Raw genomic sequence first — 17,271 nt, 5'->3', positions numbered from 1 at the left:
CAAGAAATCTCCTTAGAGCGTTGATAAAACTTGAAGTGTCCATTGACTCAATCACTTCGATATGTACAGCTCTTACACTTAAGCAAGTGAACATTGCAGCCCATCTTTTGCTGTTGACTTCACCACCACGAGTTCTTCTGGCTGTTACTATCCATGGTCCAAACACATCGATTCCAACATATGTAAAGGGTGCATCTTCACTCAGTCTGTCTGCGGGTAGGTCAGCCATCTGTTGATACTGCTGTCTACCTCTTAACTTCTGACATTTGACACAGTTATGGATAATCGTGGCTATTTGTCTTTTCACTCCAATTATCCAGAACCCTCCAACTCTAATAGCACCTTCCGTATAGTGTCTTCCTTGATGTCTGACTCTCTCATGGTAATGCCGGATAATCAAGGTTGCCAAATGGTGGTTTCTTGGTACTATAAAAGGGTTCTGTTTCCTTCTTAGCAGGTTTGACTTATTCAGTCGTCCCCCAACTCTAAGCATACCTTCATTGTCGATTATTGGGTTCAGTTTGAATAGTGGGCTACCCTTTGAGACTGGTCTATTGTCTCTCAAACACTTAATCTCTTCTGCAAAGACTTCTTCTTGCACACGACGTATGATAAATAACTCTGCCTTCTCATACTCTAATGCAAGTATGACTCCTTGCAAGTGTGCCATCCATGACAAGACGATGTCTGGTTGGACTTGCGGAAAATCTGTGCAATATGACTCAATCTTGCTATAGTCTTCACCAATCTTTTCCAAGAAGAGAAACGTTCAAAACGTCTTACCTCCAAGTTTCTTCTTGAGCAAATGTTAGAACTGAATGTTATAACTTCAGGGCAGATTTCCTGATCAGTGTCTGGATCCACCAGGTAGAAATCGATATCTTCTTCTGAGTTTGTAGAAGACTGGTTTGTTAAAAACTTGGGTCCTGTAAACCAAATGGTTTGCGTGAGGACAACTGCTGGCACTGACCTCGTGGCAATGTCAGCGGGATTCAAACCAGTCGGGACATAGTTCCATTGTTCAGGTCTACTGATTTTTCTTATTCGTTCTACCCTGTTAGCCACGTACACATAGAACCTTCTTACACTGTTGCATATGTAGCCAAGTACGACCTTGCTGTCAGTGTAGTACTTAACCTGATCAATTTCAGTGTCCATTTCATTTTGCAGGAATTCTGCAACTTCGACAGCTAGGGTTGCTCCACACAATTCTAATCTTGGAATAGTGTGAGCCGGTTTTGGAGATAACTTGGCTCTTCCTAGAAGAAACCCGACATGGGATCTCCCGGAGGGATCTATGATCTTGAGATAAGCCACGGCCGCTATAGCCTCGGTGGACGCATCACAAAAGATATGAATCTCTTTCCTCTGACTTCTTGAAGTTGAAGTAGGTGAATAGCAGCGTGGGATATTAAGTTCTTCCAATACCTTCAAGGAGTCTCTCCATTTCTCCCACTTAGGTAGTAGGTCTACTGGCAGAGGGGCATCCCAATCTGTCACTTTCTCAGTAAGCTGACGGAGTATGGATCTCCCTTGGACGGTAACTGGAGTCACGAAGCCTAGGGGATCGTAAAGGCTATTGACAGTTGACAGGATTCCTCATCTGGTGAATGGCTTCTTGGAGTCAGAGACCTGAAACGTGAATGCATCTGAAGTTACATTCCAGAGAAGACCGAGACTCCTTTGCGTGGGTAGGGCAATCCAAATCCTTCAAATCTTTAGCATGATCTTCTGGATTAAAAGCCTTCATTACTTCACTTAGTATTAGATGCGATCTTATGAAGCCTTAAGTTAGCAGTCAACAGGAGCTGTTGAGTTCTTTTTATCAGATTGATGGCTTCTTCAGGTGTTGGGAAGGATTTCAGACCATTATCTACATAGAAATCTCTCTCAATGAATTGCCTGGTGGCAAATCCAAATTCCTTTTCACCTTCCTGTGCTGTTCTCAGTCCATAAGTTGCCACGGCAGGAGATGGACTATTGCCAAAGACATGGACTCTCATGCGATAATCTATCACCTGATCATTAATGTCATTGTTGCGTTGCCACAAGAATCTGAGTTAATTTCTGTGGTCTTCTTTGACTACGAAACAGTGGAACATCTGTTGGATGTCAGCTGTCACCGCAATGGGTTCCTTCCTGAACCGTATCAACACTCCTACAAGGTTGTTCGTTAGATTTGGACCTGTTAGAAGAACGTTGTTTAAAGAAGTTCCCTTGAACTGAGCACTCGAGTCGAAGACGATTCTGATTTGCTCCGGTTTACGAGGATGGTAGACTCCAAAGGATGGAAGGTACCAGCATTCTTCGCCTTCTACAAGGTCTGGTGCTGGCTCAGCATGATGGTTATCTAGAATCTTCTGCATGAATGCTAGAAAGTGCTTTTGCATCTCAGGTTTGTTGCGTAGAGTTCTCTTAAGTGCAGCAAATCTGACTAAAGCTTGTTCTCGATTGTTAGGGAGAGTAAGCCTTGGTACACGAAAGGGTAATGGAGCTACCCAACTGTTGGAGTTGTCCTTGAAGAACTCTTCATTCATAATCTTGATGAACTCCTTGTCTTTGACCAAAGGAGCAATTTTGTTGTCATCACAAGTAGTCTGGTACACTGCATCACCAAGATCCTTGTGAGAAGTGAGCTTGCAGGTAATGCCTTGGAGTACTTGATATGGAACTTCAGGATTGAAATCAAGTTTTTCCTTCACATAATAGTGCAATGGACATTTCATTGATCGATAGGTGTATGATCCCTCCACATTAGTTTTGTAGGAAGCTACATCCAAGAGCTTGTGAGATTGATCTAAACAAACTTCTCCTATTATCACCCATCCAAGATCAAGTTTCTGGGCATAAGGAGCATCATCTGGACCATTACATAACTCTTATTTTATGAACTCTCGGAATGTCTCTCCCTAGAAGAATCAAGATCTTCGCATCCTTGTTAAGTGTAGGAATGCATTTAGCAATGTGGCTCAAATGAGGGTGATGATATGCAACCTCAGGTGTGGGGATCTCTTCTCTGTTGTTCGGTAGTTGATCACATTTGATTAGAGTAGGAAGAGGAAACTCTATGTTCTCATATTCTGAAGCCACTATGAAGCCATGGGCTCTTCTTCCAGAAGTATTGACCCTTCCTGCGCATGTCTGCAAGGTATAGGACCAGGCCTCTCCATGAATGTTGAATAAGTCAAAGAATTCTGTACTTGCCAACGAGCGATTGCTCTGATCGTCGAGTATGGCATACATTTTTATGGCATTTTGTGGACATCCTTCAGGAAAAACCCTTACAAGACATATCTTGCTGCAAGACTTGCTATGAAGCCCTTCTCCACACACCTCTGTACATCTTGTGGTTACGGGGTTGGCATGTTGCTCAGTTCTCTCCCCGCCGTCATCTGAGGTGGTCTTGGGGTTGCTGCCGGGTGAAGGTTTCCTTTTGAACAGGTCTGAATGAAGAGCGTCCACATGCTTGACACTGTTGCACAGGGAACATCGGATGGCGATCTTACAGTCTCTAGCAAAATGATCGGAGGATGCACAACACTTGAAACAGATATTATGTTCTTTGAGAAATGTCTTGCGTTCTTCGATAGGCTTGTCCTTAAATGCACGACATTTGGAGAGAGAATGTGGCGCATTATGAATGGGACACTGTTGATCAAGCTTGCTTGCCTTGGTATCTTGTAATTTAGTGTCTGTAGCCAAGACGTTGGACGTGATAGCGGTCTTCCTCACGGCAATAGGATGCCTTAAGTCCTTGAATTTACTGTTGGTGGCAATACCCTTTGAAGTAGTTGAAGGAAAGATGGTTGTATCTGGATACAGGAAGCTTGGGTCATTCTTGGTTCTTGCGATATTCCTCACGAACCCTGCAAAATAGGAAAAGGGGGGAAAAGAAACATGGTGTTCATATTTATACTTTGATCCTATGCTAGTCCACTTTCCCTGGAGATGACTAGGCAACTTTGCTACAATAGGATTTACGCCCTGAGCAGTGTCTAAATAGCTAAGACCTGGCAAACTAGGATCTGACTTAGCAATTTCAAGTTCATGAAGGAGGTCACCTAACTCTCTAAGCCTATGATTGTCCTTAACAGAAATCTTAGGAAAGTCTTTTAGTCTCTGGAATAAGGCAGATTCAATGACTTCGAGGCTCCCATAGTCTTGTTCCAGACGTTCCCAGGCAGCATTGAGGCCTGCTTCAAAGTTATAAATGTAGACGGATTTAAGTCTCTTTACTTGTTCTGAAGATTGACGCCCCAACCACCTTATTAGTAAGTCAAGTTCTGCTTGAGGTTCAATATCCAAGTTCTTGGTTACCGCCTTAAATGTAGATCTCCAACTCCTATAGTTCTCTGGGTGGTCATCGAATCTATACAGTCCAGTAGTAATTAACTCTCACCGAATCATGTACTTGCTGAACTCTGCAATATCAACCCTTTCAGTTTTTACATCCACAGGTGATACTGATGGTGCACCATCTTGGATCATGGTTGGTATCTGATGCTGGCTGATAGGTGGAGAGAAAGGTATTGCAGATGGGTTCAATCCAGGTAAGGGTCTGGTGTCTGAAGATCTCTGTGCGTTTGAAGTTGAAGTTAACTGTATTACAGGAGGTATAGAGTTCACTCTGTAGTCTTCTGTTGTGCCCTTGTAATCTCTGTTCACATATGGTTGTGGTGGCACATGAGCTGGATAAGTTGGTACACTTAATTTTGTGTCACGCGGTAGTTGTGGAGTGTCTCTGTTGGAAGGTGCGTCTGGTTGGTCAGCTTGCTTTGACGACATGTTGCCTTCCGATTGACTTGCTGGATGATTATGGGAAGAATCTCCAACTGTAGGTGGAACTGTATCATCGTGGTTCTGGGTTAAGACAAACTGTAGGGTCCTTTCAACAGGGTCTTGACAAGCAGCCAAACTGGGACAATATGCTCCTTCTTCTTCTAAAAGGGCTTGTTCCAAGACAGATAATTCTGCTAAGGCTACTTCCTTTTCTCTATTTTTCTGAAGGATTTCTAGCTGGGCCTTGAAGGCTGCTTCTCTTTCAGAACAGGTGGCTTGAACCTGGGCTACTGCAACCTTTTGGCGAGCCTTGAGTATTTGGTCTCTCAGAGTTGACCTTACAGAGCAGGACCGCAATGACTTAGAAGATGATTTATGATATGAGCGGGCAGATCTATTTGATTTTCCTGATTGTCTGGAAGAAGCAGATATACAGGATGTAGTTTCATGTAGTTGTGCTAATCTACCCTCTATCTGTGTCTTTGCTTCAAGATAAGTGATATGTCTCTGCTGGTCAGTAGAAATAAAGTTCCTTAATTCTAGTGAAGCTTCCTCTACATTGGAATGTGACAAAAGGGAAGAGTACTTTTCAGAAAGTCTTTTATAATTCTCAAATGCCTTCTTAACCCTTGAGAGGGCAGTGTTCAATTGCTCAGAATTGTTGCTAGTTTCATTACTGGCTGTTATACAACCTACAGTTTTCTCCCATAATGCAGTCAGGTTACTGTATGTCTCTTCCTTACTTGCATCATAAGCCTCCCTTGCCTTTAAAGATGGATGAGGGGCTCTAACAGGACGGGCAGAATGCAGCATGGTGTCTGTTTTATCTTGATTACATGCAGGTGACTCATAAGTGGGATCTCTGTCACACATAATGACAAGTGCTGTAGTTTTAGTGTCTTGTTGGAAATCTGCAGAAGCCTGTAGTTACTTTTATTTGCAAGCAGGCTGAGCTGGGGAGCTGAATATTTGTTGCAATGAGGCAGCTAGAGCAGCAGCCTGGCTTACACTGGATGCTCCACTCAGTGCACAGTAAGAAGATGAATTCTTGTCTATTCTTCATACAGGAGAATGGTTACTCACAGTTCTGAAGCTGCAGAGATGGCTGTGTGATGAATTCTCATGGAGATTTACTGGAAATTTACTGTTCTGTCTTGGCATCAGTTGTACTTGTGGCGAGATTCGTTTAGACCCAGTCTGTCAGAATGTGTGCAGCAAGTTGAATGATCGCCTTAACAGATAGTTTACTCAATGAATAACAACTTCAGAGGTATTTCCAATGCTTCTGGGTAACAAAGGTATGAACATAAAGGTGTTTTCATAGGTAAATTTCCAGTGCTGTACACAACTTCCTCACTCTACAGTATCTTGATAACCACTAAACAAAAATGGTGTTACACCAGGAAATGAAGGGTGGAAGCAACCAACTAGTCAGAAACAGCAGGGGTGTGTGGATGATACCAAATAACATTATAACATAACATGTAAATAACAACTGCTAAACAGTAAAGCTGCGTGGCAGCACATATAATATATATATATATATATATATATATATATATATAATGTGTGATTTGCATTTCGGGGTAGGGGGCGCATGTGCCACCCTACCCACGACGCTGTTGGCTGCTTGGGGATATCAATCACCGGGTCCCAGCTGGCGATTTCCGGCGGGGTCTCGGTTATCGTTGTCAGGGCTGAGATACAAAGCAGAATGTCTTCCAAGTAAAACAGCACACAATGTAAAACACACATAGAACACAATTAACCCTTTGATTGCCCCAGATGTTAACCCCTTCCTACCCAGTGTCCTTAGTACAGTGTCAGTGCTTTTTATTAGCACTGATCACTGTATTAGTGTCACTGGGGATGTCAGTGGCAGTTAGTCAGTTCCCACCCAGTGTCAGAATGCCCACCGCAGTACTGCAATAAGTCACTGAACGAACTCATTACTAGTATATATATATAAAAAACTGCAGTATATATACTGCCATTTGTAGACACTATAACTTTACCATAAACCAATTAATATACACCTATTGGGATTTATTTTTAGCAAAGACATGTAGAAGAATACATTTTGGCCTACATTTATGAAGAAATTTGATTTTTAAAATTTTTGCATTGGATATGTTTTATAGCAAAAAGTCAAAAATACTTTTTTTTTTTTTTCAAAATTGTTCTTTTTTGTTTATAGCGCAAAAATTAAAAACTGCAGAGGTGATCAATTACCACCAAAAGAAATCTCTATTTGTGGGAATGAAATTACATACATTTAATTTATGTACAGTGTTGCATGACTATGCAATTGTCAGTTAAAGCAACACAGCGCCGTATCACAAAAAAAGGCCTGGTCAGGAAGGGGAATAAATCCTCTGGAGGGCAAGTGATTAAAGGCTACTTTCAAATTCACTTGAATGACAAACTACAGGTCAATGTGTTTTAGTCAATGTACTGCCATGCAACACATTGGTGTTTGCATTCTGTTGAAAACAAAGTATTTTCTTGTATTTGACTGCACTGGAAAATGCATCACAACACATCTGATATTTTTACTTTCTTTATTACAGATACTTATATAGCGCCATCAATTTACATAGCTCGTTACATATATTGTACATTCACATCAGTCCCTAACCCTCAAGGAGCATGCAATCTAAGGTCCCTAATGCATATACAGTACATACATAAACATACTAGGGCCAATTAACCTACCAGCATGTCTTTAGAGTGTGAGAGGAAACCGGAGTACCTGGAGAAAACTAACGCAGACACAGGGAGAGCATGCAAATTCTAGGCAGGGAGTACCACGGTTGGGATTCAAACCAATGACCGTAGTGCGGCTAGGTAGAAGTGCTAACCACGTAGCCACTGTGATGCCATAAAAGAGGTGAGGTGTAGGTATGCATGAATGCATGATAAGAACTAGCCTAAATGATATCGCCTAGATTTTTAGTGCTTTGGTTTTCCATATATTTAACTTGTGTAGTCACCTGGTTGGATGATATAGTCCATTTCTCTGTCATTTGTTTCTTCTTGGACTCCCATGGTGAATGTTTATTGGAATTTCTAGGAAGAAACAATCAAAGTGAAAATAAATATTTACAAGGTAGACTACAGAGAAATCTCACACACACATATTCTGTATGCTAGAAAACGTACCACTGGTGGGATTAAATTGTCAGAATTCAACATGTACAAATCAAACTTTCCGAAATAGGAAATAAGGTTGCCTAAATGTTCACTCATGTAGTTTTGTAACCACAGCTATATTTAATTTGAATATTTTTGGTCTGTAACATATAGTAGACCTGACCTTCTTTTGCTGGAGCTAGAATAGGAAGGAGTTGGCAGGAGTGACCTACAGGTGCCCTTCCTAGAAGGGCACCCGTCTGGGGAGAGAGGGAGAATGGTAACCTGCCTTGTGTGCAGCAGGTCAGTGATCGCCAGCCCAGCGGTTGCATGCACTCTTCTTTCATCTCTACCAGGCAGACTGAGTATGACAGTAACTGCCCAGTGCCCATACACCAAGTGCTATTCCCTATACAGCAATAACACTGATCTCTATTCACTTAGTGCACACTGATATCTGTACACTGAGTGCCACTCAGTGTACAGATATCAGTGTTATATATGGGAACTAGCACTTAGTGTAAGATATCCATGGTATATAGAGGTAATAGCACTTAGTGAGTGCTATTACCTATATATAACACTGACATCTGCACACTGAGTGCTATTTCCTATATATAACACTGACACAGGGGCGGACTGACCATTCAGGCATTGCCCATGGGCCTGGGGTCAGTAGGGGGCCCTGTGAGAGGTTTACTGTTTGGTGACCGTGTGGGGAGCAGAGAAGGAGGCAGTCTCCAATCCTGGATGTAGCTTACCTTTTACTTCAGGTAGTGGCAGAGTGAGTCAAGGTCCTGGGCAGTCATAGTGCCTTGTACACGCTACTGGTGATGGAGCCGGTGGGCAGTGAGAAGGTGACAGATAGTGGCATGTCATCCATGGGTGCAGGGTGTTCACTGCACACACCCTGCACACATGGATGACATGTATCAGGAGTCAGGGATGATTGGTGCAGCAGAGGGACAGTGACCAGAATCGATCTCCCTGTATGGCTTTCAATGAATCAGCTGAAAGCCGTGGGGGGGTGAGGAGGAATTGGCTTCATTGAAAGCCATAAAGGGAGATTGGTGCTTGTCAATGTCCCCACCGCTGCCCAGATCATCTCTGACTGTGCATCAGATTTTTTTTGTTTACAAACGGTTTTATTTTGCAAAGGTAAACTGTAAAACAATGGTACATTTTCAAATGATTCTCACAGCAAAAACAAAGCACTTTTGAAAGATACAATGCAGAAAAGTATATTAACATAAAAAAAAAGAGGAAATAGAAAAGAATAGATTGCAAGTACAGGAAATATGTAGACAATAAAGTAGGCTGAATGATACAACTGTCAACAGTATATGCCAGTCAACCATCACTTGGAATTTTGTTAATCATGCAATAAATGTCTACAATCCCTCCATGATTCCCATTTTTTATCAAATAAGTGCATCCCATCCAGTAAAGTATAATGAATTCGTTCCATGAGCATCACGGCATCAGCCCTGTGTAAAACGGAGGCCAAGGGTACAGTATTGGACTTCCAGTGTAAGGCAATAGCCCACAAAGTGGCAACACAAATAGTATGTATCAGTCTCATAGTGGCAACAGGGATCCCCAGGACATGAGCCCCCAATAGGCACGGATTAATTGGTTTTCAGTGCATTCCTATGGGAAAGAGTGTTTCGGTTTACGAATTGTTCGCTATATGAAACGTCCTGCAGAACGAATTCAATTCATAAACCGAGTTACTGGTACATCACTGGACTTTGAATGGTTATACCAGCATGATGCCTACAGCTGCAGGCATTATCCTGGTATTTTTTTTTCAGCTAACGATCGGCTTTCATGTAAAAGCAATCCTAGTGGCTAATTAGCTGCAGGATTACTTTTACAAGCAGCAGAAGACGATGCCCCCCTCCCCCACTGCCTTCCACGGCCTTCTCGGGCAGTCCCGAGCCATCGGGGCAACCTGAGAATGCAGCCGGTGTTTCTGCTAGCTGACCATAGAGCTGATTGGAGACTAGAATGGTGCCAATCAGCTCTATAGCCTAAGAAATCGGAAACTACAAGCATTTCATCACTTCAGTTTCACAGGATATAAACAGCGCCATTTATAAATTGGGAAAGCATCTGATCACACCGATCTTGATTTGATTAGATAATGTAAGGGCATAGGAGATATCTAGAGTCTAATAGAACCCAGATTTCTCAAAAAAGAATATATGACAATACCCATTGAAGTGATAGGGGATATTTGCATTTCCTGTGATAGCATTAAAAGTGATTAAAAAAAAAAATGAAGGGGACAGTGTAAAAATAATAAAAAAAATCAAAATAACTTAAAAAAAAAGTACCCTCACCCCCCTGCGCACGCGTGCATCTGCGTTCGTGAGCATTGACCCTGTGCCAGTATAGAAACAGCGATTGCACCATGCATGTGAGGTATCGCCACGAACGTCAGATCAAGGGCAGTAATTCTAACACTAGACCTCCTCTGTAAATCTAAAATAGTAGCTTGTAAAGGCTTTTAAAATGTTTCCTATGGATTGTAAAAATGTATGCAGTTTATCGCCATTGATTGGGGCATGTGCAGTTTTAAAGCATGTCATGTATGTATCTATTTACTCGGCATACCATCATCTTTTATATTTTTACCAAATAATTGGCCAATATTTAGTATTTTTGTGCATTAAAAGTAAAAAAGGTGTATTTTTTTTTAAAATTGCGTTTGAAAAATCGCTGCGCGAGTACAATGTGGCATAAAAATTGCAGCACCCACCATTTTATTCACTAGGGTGTTTGCTTTAAAAAAATATATAATGTTTGGGGTTTAAATTAATTTCCTAGCAAAAAAATACAGATCTATTTCATGTGAACAAAAAGCGTTAGAAAAAGCTTGGTCTTCAGGTGGTTAGAAGAGTGAATGATGTGTGGCATAAACTTCTAATGATGGGCATAAAATGCCCTCACCCACCAAAACTACCCCTTTTTGGGAAGTAGACACCCCAAGCTATTTGCTGAGAGGCATGTTGAATCAACAGAAGAATTTATTTTTTTACTACAAATTTTTGGAAAATTACAAAAAAAAGTTTGGTTTTTTTTGCACAAAGTTGTCAATTAAATGATTTATTGCTCACACATGCCATGGGTATGTGTGGAATTACTCCCCAAAATACATTCTGTTACTTCTCCCGAGTATGGGGGTACCACATGTGAGAGACGTTTTGGCAGTCTAGCCAAGTACAGGACCAGAAAATCCAATAAGCACCGTCAGGCTTTTAAAGGGCTTTATTTCCTAATTACACTTCAAAACTGTGATAGGTAGTCAGGGAGGCCCTGAAATGCCAGGATAGCACCAAACTCCCCCCCCCCCCCCCAAATGACCACTTTTTGGAAAGTAGACATCCCAAGGAATTTGATCAGAAGCATGGTGAGTATTTTGCAGATCTCGTTTGTTGCCACAAGTTTTTGAAAATTGAAGAAAAAAAAACAAAAACATTTTTTTTTTCGTTATTTATATTTCAAAACCTTGTGAGAAAAAATGAGATCTGCAAAATACTCATCACGCCCCTTTTTAAATTCCTTGGGGTGTCTACATTCCAAAAAGGGGTAATTTGGGGTGGTTTGGTGCTATCCTGGCATTTCAGGGCCTCTGAAGCTGTGATAGGTAGTGAGGAAGTGAAATGAGGAAGTTACGCACCTTCAGGCTTTCAAAGTGGTCATTGGATTTCAGACTCCTGTATGTGGCTAGGCTCCCAAAAAGTCTCACACATGTGGTATCCCCATACTCGGCAGAAGTAGCAGAATGTATTTAGGGATGTAATTCCACATATACCCATGACTTGTGTGAGAAATATATAATTTAAATGACAACTTTGTGTAAAAAAAAAAAAAAAGTTTTTTGTCATTTTCCAGAAATTTGTGGGAAAAAAAATTAACCTTCCATGGACTCAATATGCCTCTCAGCAGATAGCTTAGGGTATCTATTTTCTGAAAAGGGGTCATTTGGGGGTGTTTGTACTATTCTGGTATTTTAGCACCTCAAGGAATATGATGGGCAGTCAGAAAGTAAAAGCTGTGTAAATTCCATTATCTATACCCTAGTTTGTAGATGCTATAACTTTCACACAAAGCAATCAATATACACTTTTTGGGATTTTTGTAACCAAAAACATGTAGCAGAATGCATATTGGCCTAAATTTATGACGAAATTTTAGTTTTTTTGGATATTTTTTATGACAGAAAGGAGAAAATATCATTTTTTTCAAACATTTTTTTTTCTCAAAACTTTTTTTGTTTATAGCGCCAAAAATAAAAAACACACAGGTGATAAAATACCACCAAAAGAAAGCTCTATTTGTGTGAAAAAAGTACATAAATTTCATTTATGTACCGTATTGCATAACTGTGCAATTGTCAGTTAAACTAGTGCAGTGCTGTATAGCAAACAAATTGCGTAAATTGCAATATCTATACCATAGTTTGTAGACACTATAACGTTCACACAAAGCAATCAATATACACTTATTGGGATTTTTGTAACCAAAAACATGTAGCAGAATACATTTTGGCCTAAATTTATAACTAACTTTGAGTTTACTATAAATTTTTTATAGCCGAAAATAAAAAATATTTTTTCTTCAAAATGTTTGGCCTTTTTTGTTTATAGCGTAAAAAAATAAAAAGCGCACAGGTGATCAAATACCACCAAAAGAATGCTCTATTTCTGTGAAAAAAAGGATGTAAATTTCATTTGGGTACAGCATTGTATGACCGCGCAATTATCAGTTGAATTAGTGCAGCGCTGAGTAGCAAAAAGAGGCCTGGTCATTAAGGGGGGTAAATCCTCAGGAGGGCAAGTGGTTATTAAACCAAAAAACAAAATAAATGTAAATACAGTGGGGATCGAAAGTTTGGGCACCCCAGCTAAAAAATTGTATTAATGTGCATAAAGAAGCCAAGGAAAGATGGAAAAATCTCCAAAAGGCATCAAATTACAGATTAGACATTCTTATAATATGTCAACAAAGTTAGATTTTATTTCTATCATTTACACTTTAAAAATAACAGAAAACAAAAAAATGGCGTCTGCAAATGTTTGGGCACCCTGCAGAGTTAATATCTTGTACTGCCCCCTTTGGCAAGTATCACAGCTTGTAAACGCTTTTTGTAGCCAGCCAAGAGTCTTTCAATTCTTGTTTGAGGTATCTTTGCCCATTCTTCCTTACAAAAGTCTTCCAGTTCTTTGAGATTTCTGGGCTGTCTGTCACGCACTGCTCTTTTAAGGTCTATCCATAGATTTTCAATTATGTTGAGGTCAGGAGATTGTGAAGGCCATGGCAAAACCTTCAGTTTACGCCTCTTGATGTAATCCTCCGTGGATTTTGAGGTGTGTTTAGGATCATTATCCATTTGTAGAAGCCATCCTCTCTTTAACTTCAGCTTTTTCACAGATGGCATCAAGTTACCATCCAAAATTTGCTGAAATTTTATTGAATCCATTTTTCCTTCTACTCGTGAGATGTTCCCTGTGCCACTGGCTGCAACACAACCCCAAAGCATGATTGATCCAACCCCATGCTTAACAGTTGGACAGAGGTTCTTTTCATTAAATTCTGTGCCCCTTCTTCTCCAAACGTACCTTTGCTCATTCCGGCCAAAAAGTTAAATTTTAACCTCATCGGTCCACAGAACTTGTTTCCAAAATGCATCAGGCTTGTCTATATGTTCATTTGCAAAGTTCAAATGATGATTTTTGTGGTGAGGACGTAGAAGAGGTTTTCTTCTAATGACTCTTCCATGAAGACCATATTTGTACAAGTATCTCTTTATAGTGGAATAGTGTACCACAACTCTAGTTTCTGCCAGAACTTTCTGGAGGGATCGTGCTGTCAAATGTGGGTTTTGAATTGTTTTTCTCACAATCCTGCGAGCTGTTCTGTCTGATATTTTTCTTGGTCTTCCAGATCTTGCTTTAACTTCCACTGTTCCTGATGACTGCCATTTCTTAATTACATTCCGAACAGAGGATATTGACATCTGAAAACGCTTTGCTATCTTCTTATAGCCTTCTCCAGCTTTGTGAGCGTCAACTATTTTCAGTTTCAGTTTTCTAGACAACTGCTTAGAAGAACCCATGGTGCTGATTGTTGGGGCAAGGTCAGATGAGTCTGGGCATTTAAAGCCTTTAAGATTGACATAACCTGGTCTTCCCAGACGATGATTGAGAACAATCCATGACACTGGCAGGTCTCAGCTTTGCAAAGGGGGCAGTGCATGCTATAAATTCTGCAGGGTGCCCAAACTTTTGCAGATGCCATTTTTTTGTTTTCTGTTATTTTGAAGGTGTAAATGATGGAAATAAAATCTAACTTTTGTTGACATATTATAAGAATGTCTAATCTGTAATTTGATGCCTTTTGGAGATTTTTCCATTTTTCCTTGGCTTCTTTATGCACATTAATACAAATTTTTAGCTGGGGTGCCCAAACTTTTGATCCCCACTGTAAATGGATTACTTGTTTGTCTTTTTGGCATGTTCTTGCTGTTGAAACAATCTTTCTGTGCTCTACAGCATTAGGTTAAATCTTGCCTTTACAATTAGCCATGAGACGTTCCTTCCTAGAAATGTGCTCTGTACTCATAGAATTTATGCACTTTATGGTATGAAGGAAATCTATTTCTTTCCAATGAGTGTGGTTGGTTCATTGAAAGACAACATTATGTCCTGCTCCACATAGTAAAATTGTAGCACCTTGGTTATCCTTCATATGATTGCCTCACAGTAATGCACATTTTAAAAAGTACCCCAATGCACTGCTACAGTAGTAGGCAATGCATGCACACCGTCATCTACCACAATGCACATGCCATGCTTAGTGCACTGCATTAAAAAAAAGAGGGCATGTGTGATCTTTAGTGTGTTAAGGTTTCCAGCTAGCCCATTCAAAAGGAACAGACTGTCTTAACACAGTGCACAGTAATGTTCAACATAATGTGTTAACTCACATGCATTAACCGAGTGCACTGCAATGTTATGTTGTAAAGCAGCCATAAAACAATTGAGCAGTGGGGAGTATGAGATGTTACTTTTTCACTGGATGCATGGAGTGGGAATCACATTTGCTTTTTAATCTCCTAACACTCCCGCCCACTAAAAACATATCAGAGGCAATCATAACAGTCTGGTCTTTCAGCAGATTTGTAGGAGTTCCTTTCCTCTGCCTCCTGCTCTTGATCCACAGACTTAAAGCGGAACTTCCCTCTCTCAATCAACATGGACTATTTTTAATCCTTGGATCTCTTTCACATGGGTGTTCCGTATGTCCGTTTTTCATTTGTCCATTTACGAATGAAAAATGGAAACCATGTATTTCTATGGACTAGCGGATGTAAATGGATGATCCGTTTACATCTGTTAATGTCCGTATCTGTTAACTATTTTTTTGAACGGAAGAAAACCCTATTTTTCTTTCGTTAACAAAAACTGGAACAGATGAAAAAAGGTAGTAAAAGGGACAAAAAACGGATGTAAACAGATGAAGACGGACAAAAGAGGATGAAAAACGGTTGTAAACTGATAAAAGATGTAAACGGATGAAAAAACTGAAGTAAAACAGATATAAACTGATCCATTTTTTCTTTGAAATAACATGACTGTATTGATGAAAAAAACAGAATGCCCACGAGAAAGGACCCTTATGCTACTAGCATTAGTAAATAGATAGGAAATTATGTCATATTTACTTGAGTTAAAGTTTTTTTTGTACATTCCTTCATTTACTTCCTGGTTTTCATGCCTAGGCAAATTAAGTCATATATCCCAGCAGTCTTTAGGCGGGGAGGGAGGATTCTCAGCACAGCCTATGCATTGTGGGCAGCCTGAGTTGAGGGCAGACGTACTCCAGGAAGTAAATGATACATGAATAATATGCCATTAATCAAGATGGCCACAGCCAGAAATGCTAGGGGGTGTTTTTCAAAATGATTTCTCAACAAAATAAAGCATGGATGGATGTGTGAGTTTTCTTTGAATATTAAAAATGAATAAAAATGCATTTTTGGTTTGTGGTGTTCAGATGTAGTGCAGTTCCACTTTAAGGTGGCTGCAGACAGATCAAAATTTAGCTGGTTCAGCAGGGACCTCACAAATTTTCGATCCATATGTGGCCACTGCAATTGAACAAAAGTTGATTTACTGATCGACTTGTGTTCAACCTCCCTGTTGGATGAAAGACGCTCAAACAGAGCTGATCTGTGTATTCTGACAGTGGGGGAGAATTTCCCCATCCACCTCAAATGTGTGGATGGGGGAATCTGTTCATTTTTTTTCATTCAGCCCACTGGGTGAACAAAAAAATGAACCATGTACTGCCACCTTTAATTGCATTAGGGTGGGAGGGAACTAGTGTGGTTGGAAGACAATATTTGGAAGACACATTTACAGATTATTTGAATACCCTAATTATTTCTTCATCTGAAAGCGGGTGATCTTCAGAGGCAATAACCATAAAATACAAGGCAATGTATGTAAATCTACTTGTACTATTCAGAACTGTTTCTGTAAAAGTTCTCATACTTGTACAAAACAATTTGAGACTTGACTTTTTATTCACATTTACTATATACATTAGTACAACACAATGGCATCTGAAATTCTCAGTGCAGGCGTGGTAGAATCATTGGTAGTAACTCCCCTCTGAACATTGACTTGGGTTATAACCAGAACAATGAGAAATATGTTAAGGTGGGTAGGGCAAGAGGAACCAAAAAGTCCTTCACTGAACCAGCAGAGCCTTTTCTCACGTCCATCTCTCCTCATTTGTGGATAGTGGGCAGAATCATGAAAAAAAATTTTTTTGTGCCCCTGGGACTACTTTACTTCCAGATCTTCTTGTTCATAGAACTATCCAGAAACAAGGATTAAACCCCTTGTTTTGGGTAATACATGTAGATACCATCTGGTTTTAGAATAGTCTACCATGCTTCACATGGGCTTATTGGAGGGCTGTTTTCTTGGACTTACCTCAACAGCCATTGGCTGCAAGCCCTGGTCAGATGCTGGTTTTCCAGCATGCCCACTCAATAAAAGTCGTTCATCAGACTGGCTTCTGTTGGACAGGCTGCTGTATACATGGGCCGAATGTCAGTCAGTTTATGTTGACCCAACCAATATTCATCCCATGTGTACCAGCCTTAAGGCTGTATCTGTGCTGAAAAGTAGTGGTTCTGAATGTACAGTGAACCTAAGGAATGATTTTCATGGCTCTACCCACTATCCAAAAATGTGGAATAAACCTTATTTTTTGAATAATTGGGTGATGCTGTGACCCTGATCTAAAAGGCTATATATTACTATGTAAAGTGTGCTGTTA

General features: G+C 40.3%; 2 protein-coding genes across 2 annotated transcripts in view; both read right to left on the bottom strand.

Annotated features, from left to right (window-relative positions):
* INAVA (innate immunity activator) overlaps positions 1-17,271 on the bottom strand; it is a 112,949-nt gene that overhangs the window by 80,497 nt on the left and 15,181 nt on the right. The window contains exon 2 of the mRNA XM_089664065.1: positions 7,773-7,848. Within this exon, the coding sequence (XP_089520191.1) occupies positions 7,773-7,827 (55 nt within the window). The 5' untranslated portion in view covers positions 7,828-7,848. The remainder of the gene's footprint in view (positions 1-7,772; positions 7,849-17,271) is intronic.
* Positions 2,855-5,652, bottom strand: LOC149434135 (uncharacterized). Its single transcript, XM_089664067.1, is given in 1 exon segment — positions 2,855-5,652. A coding segment is annotated over 1 exon segment (2,784 nt). The 3' UTR covers positions 2,855-2,868.

Source organism: Staurois parvus, unplaced genomic scaffold (assembly GCF_062004578.1).
Source record: "Staurois parvus isolate SC_StPar_1 unplaced genomic scaffold, SC_StPar_1.0 ptg001823l, whole genome shotgun sequence".
NCBI lineage: Eukaryota > Metazoa > Chordata > Amphibia > Anura > Ranidae > Staurois > Staurois parvus.
Note: the sequence above shows the minus strand (reverse complement) of the source record. Positions and strands in the feature narration are given on the sequence as shown.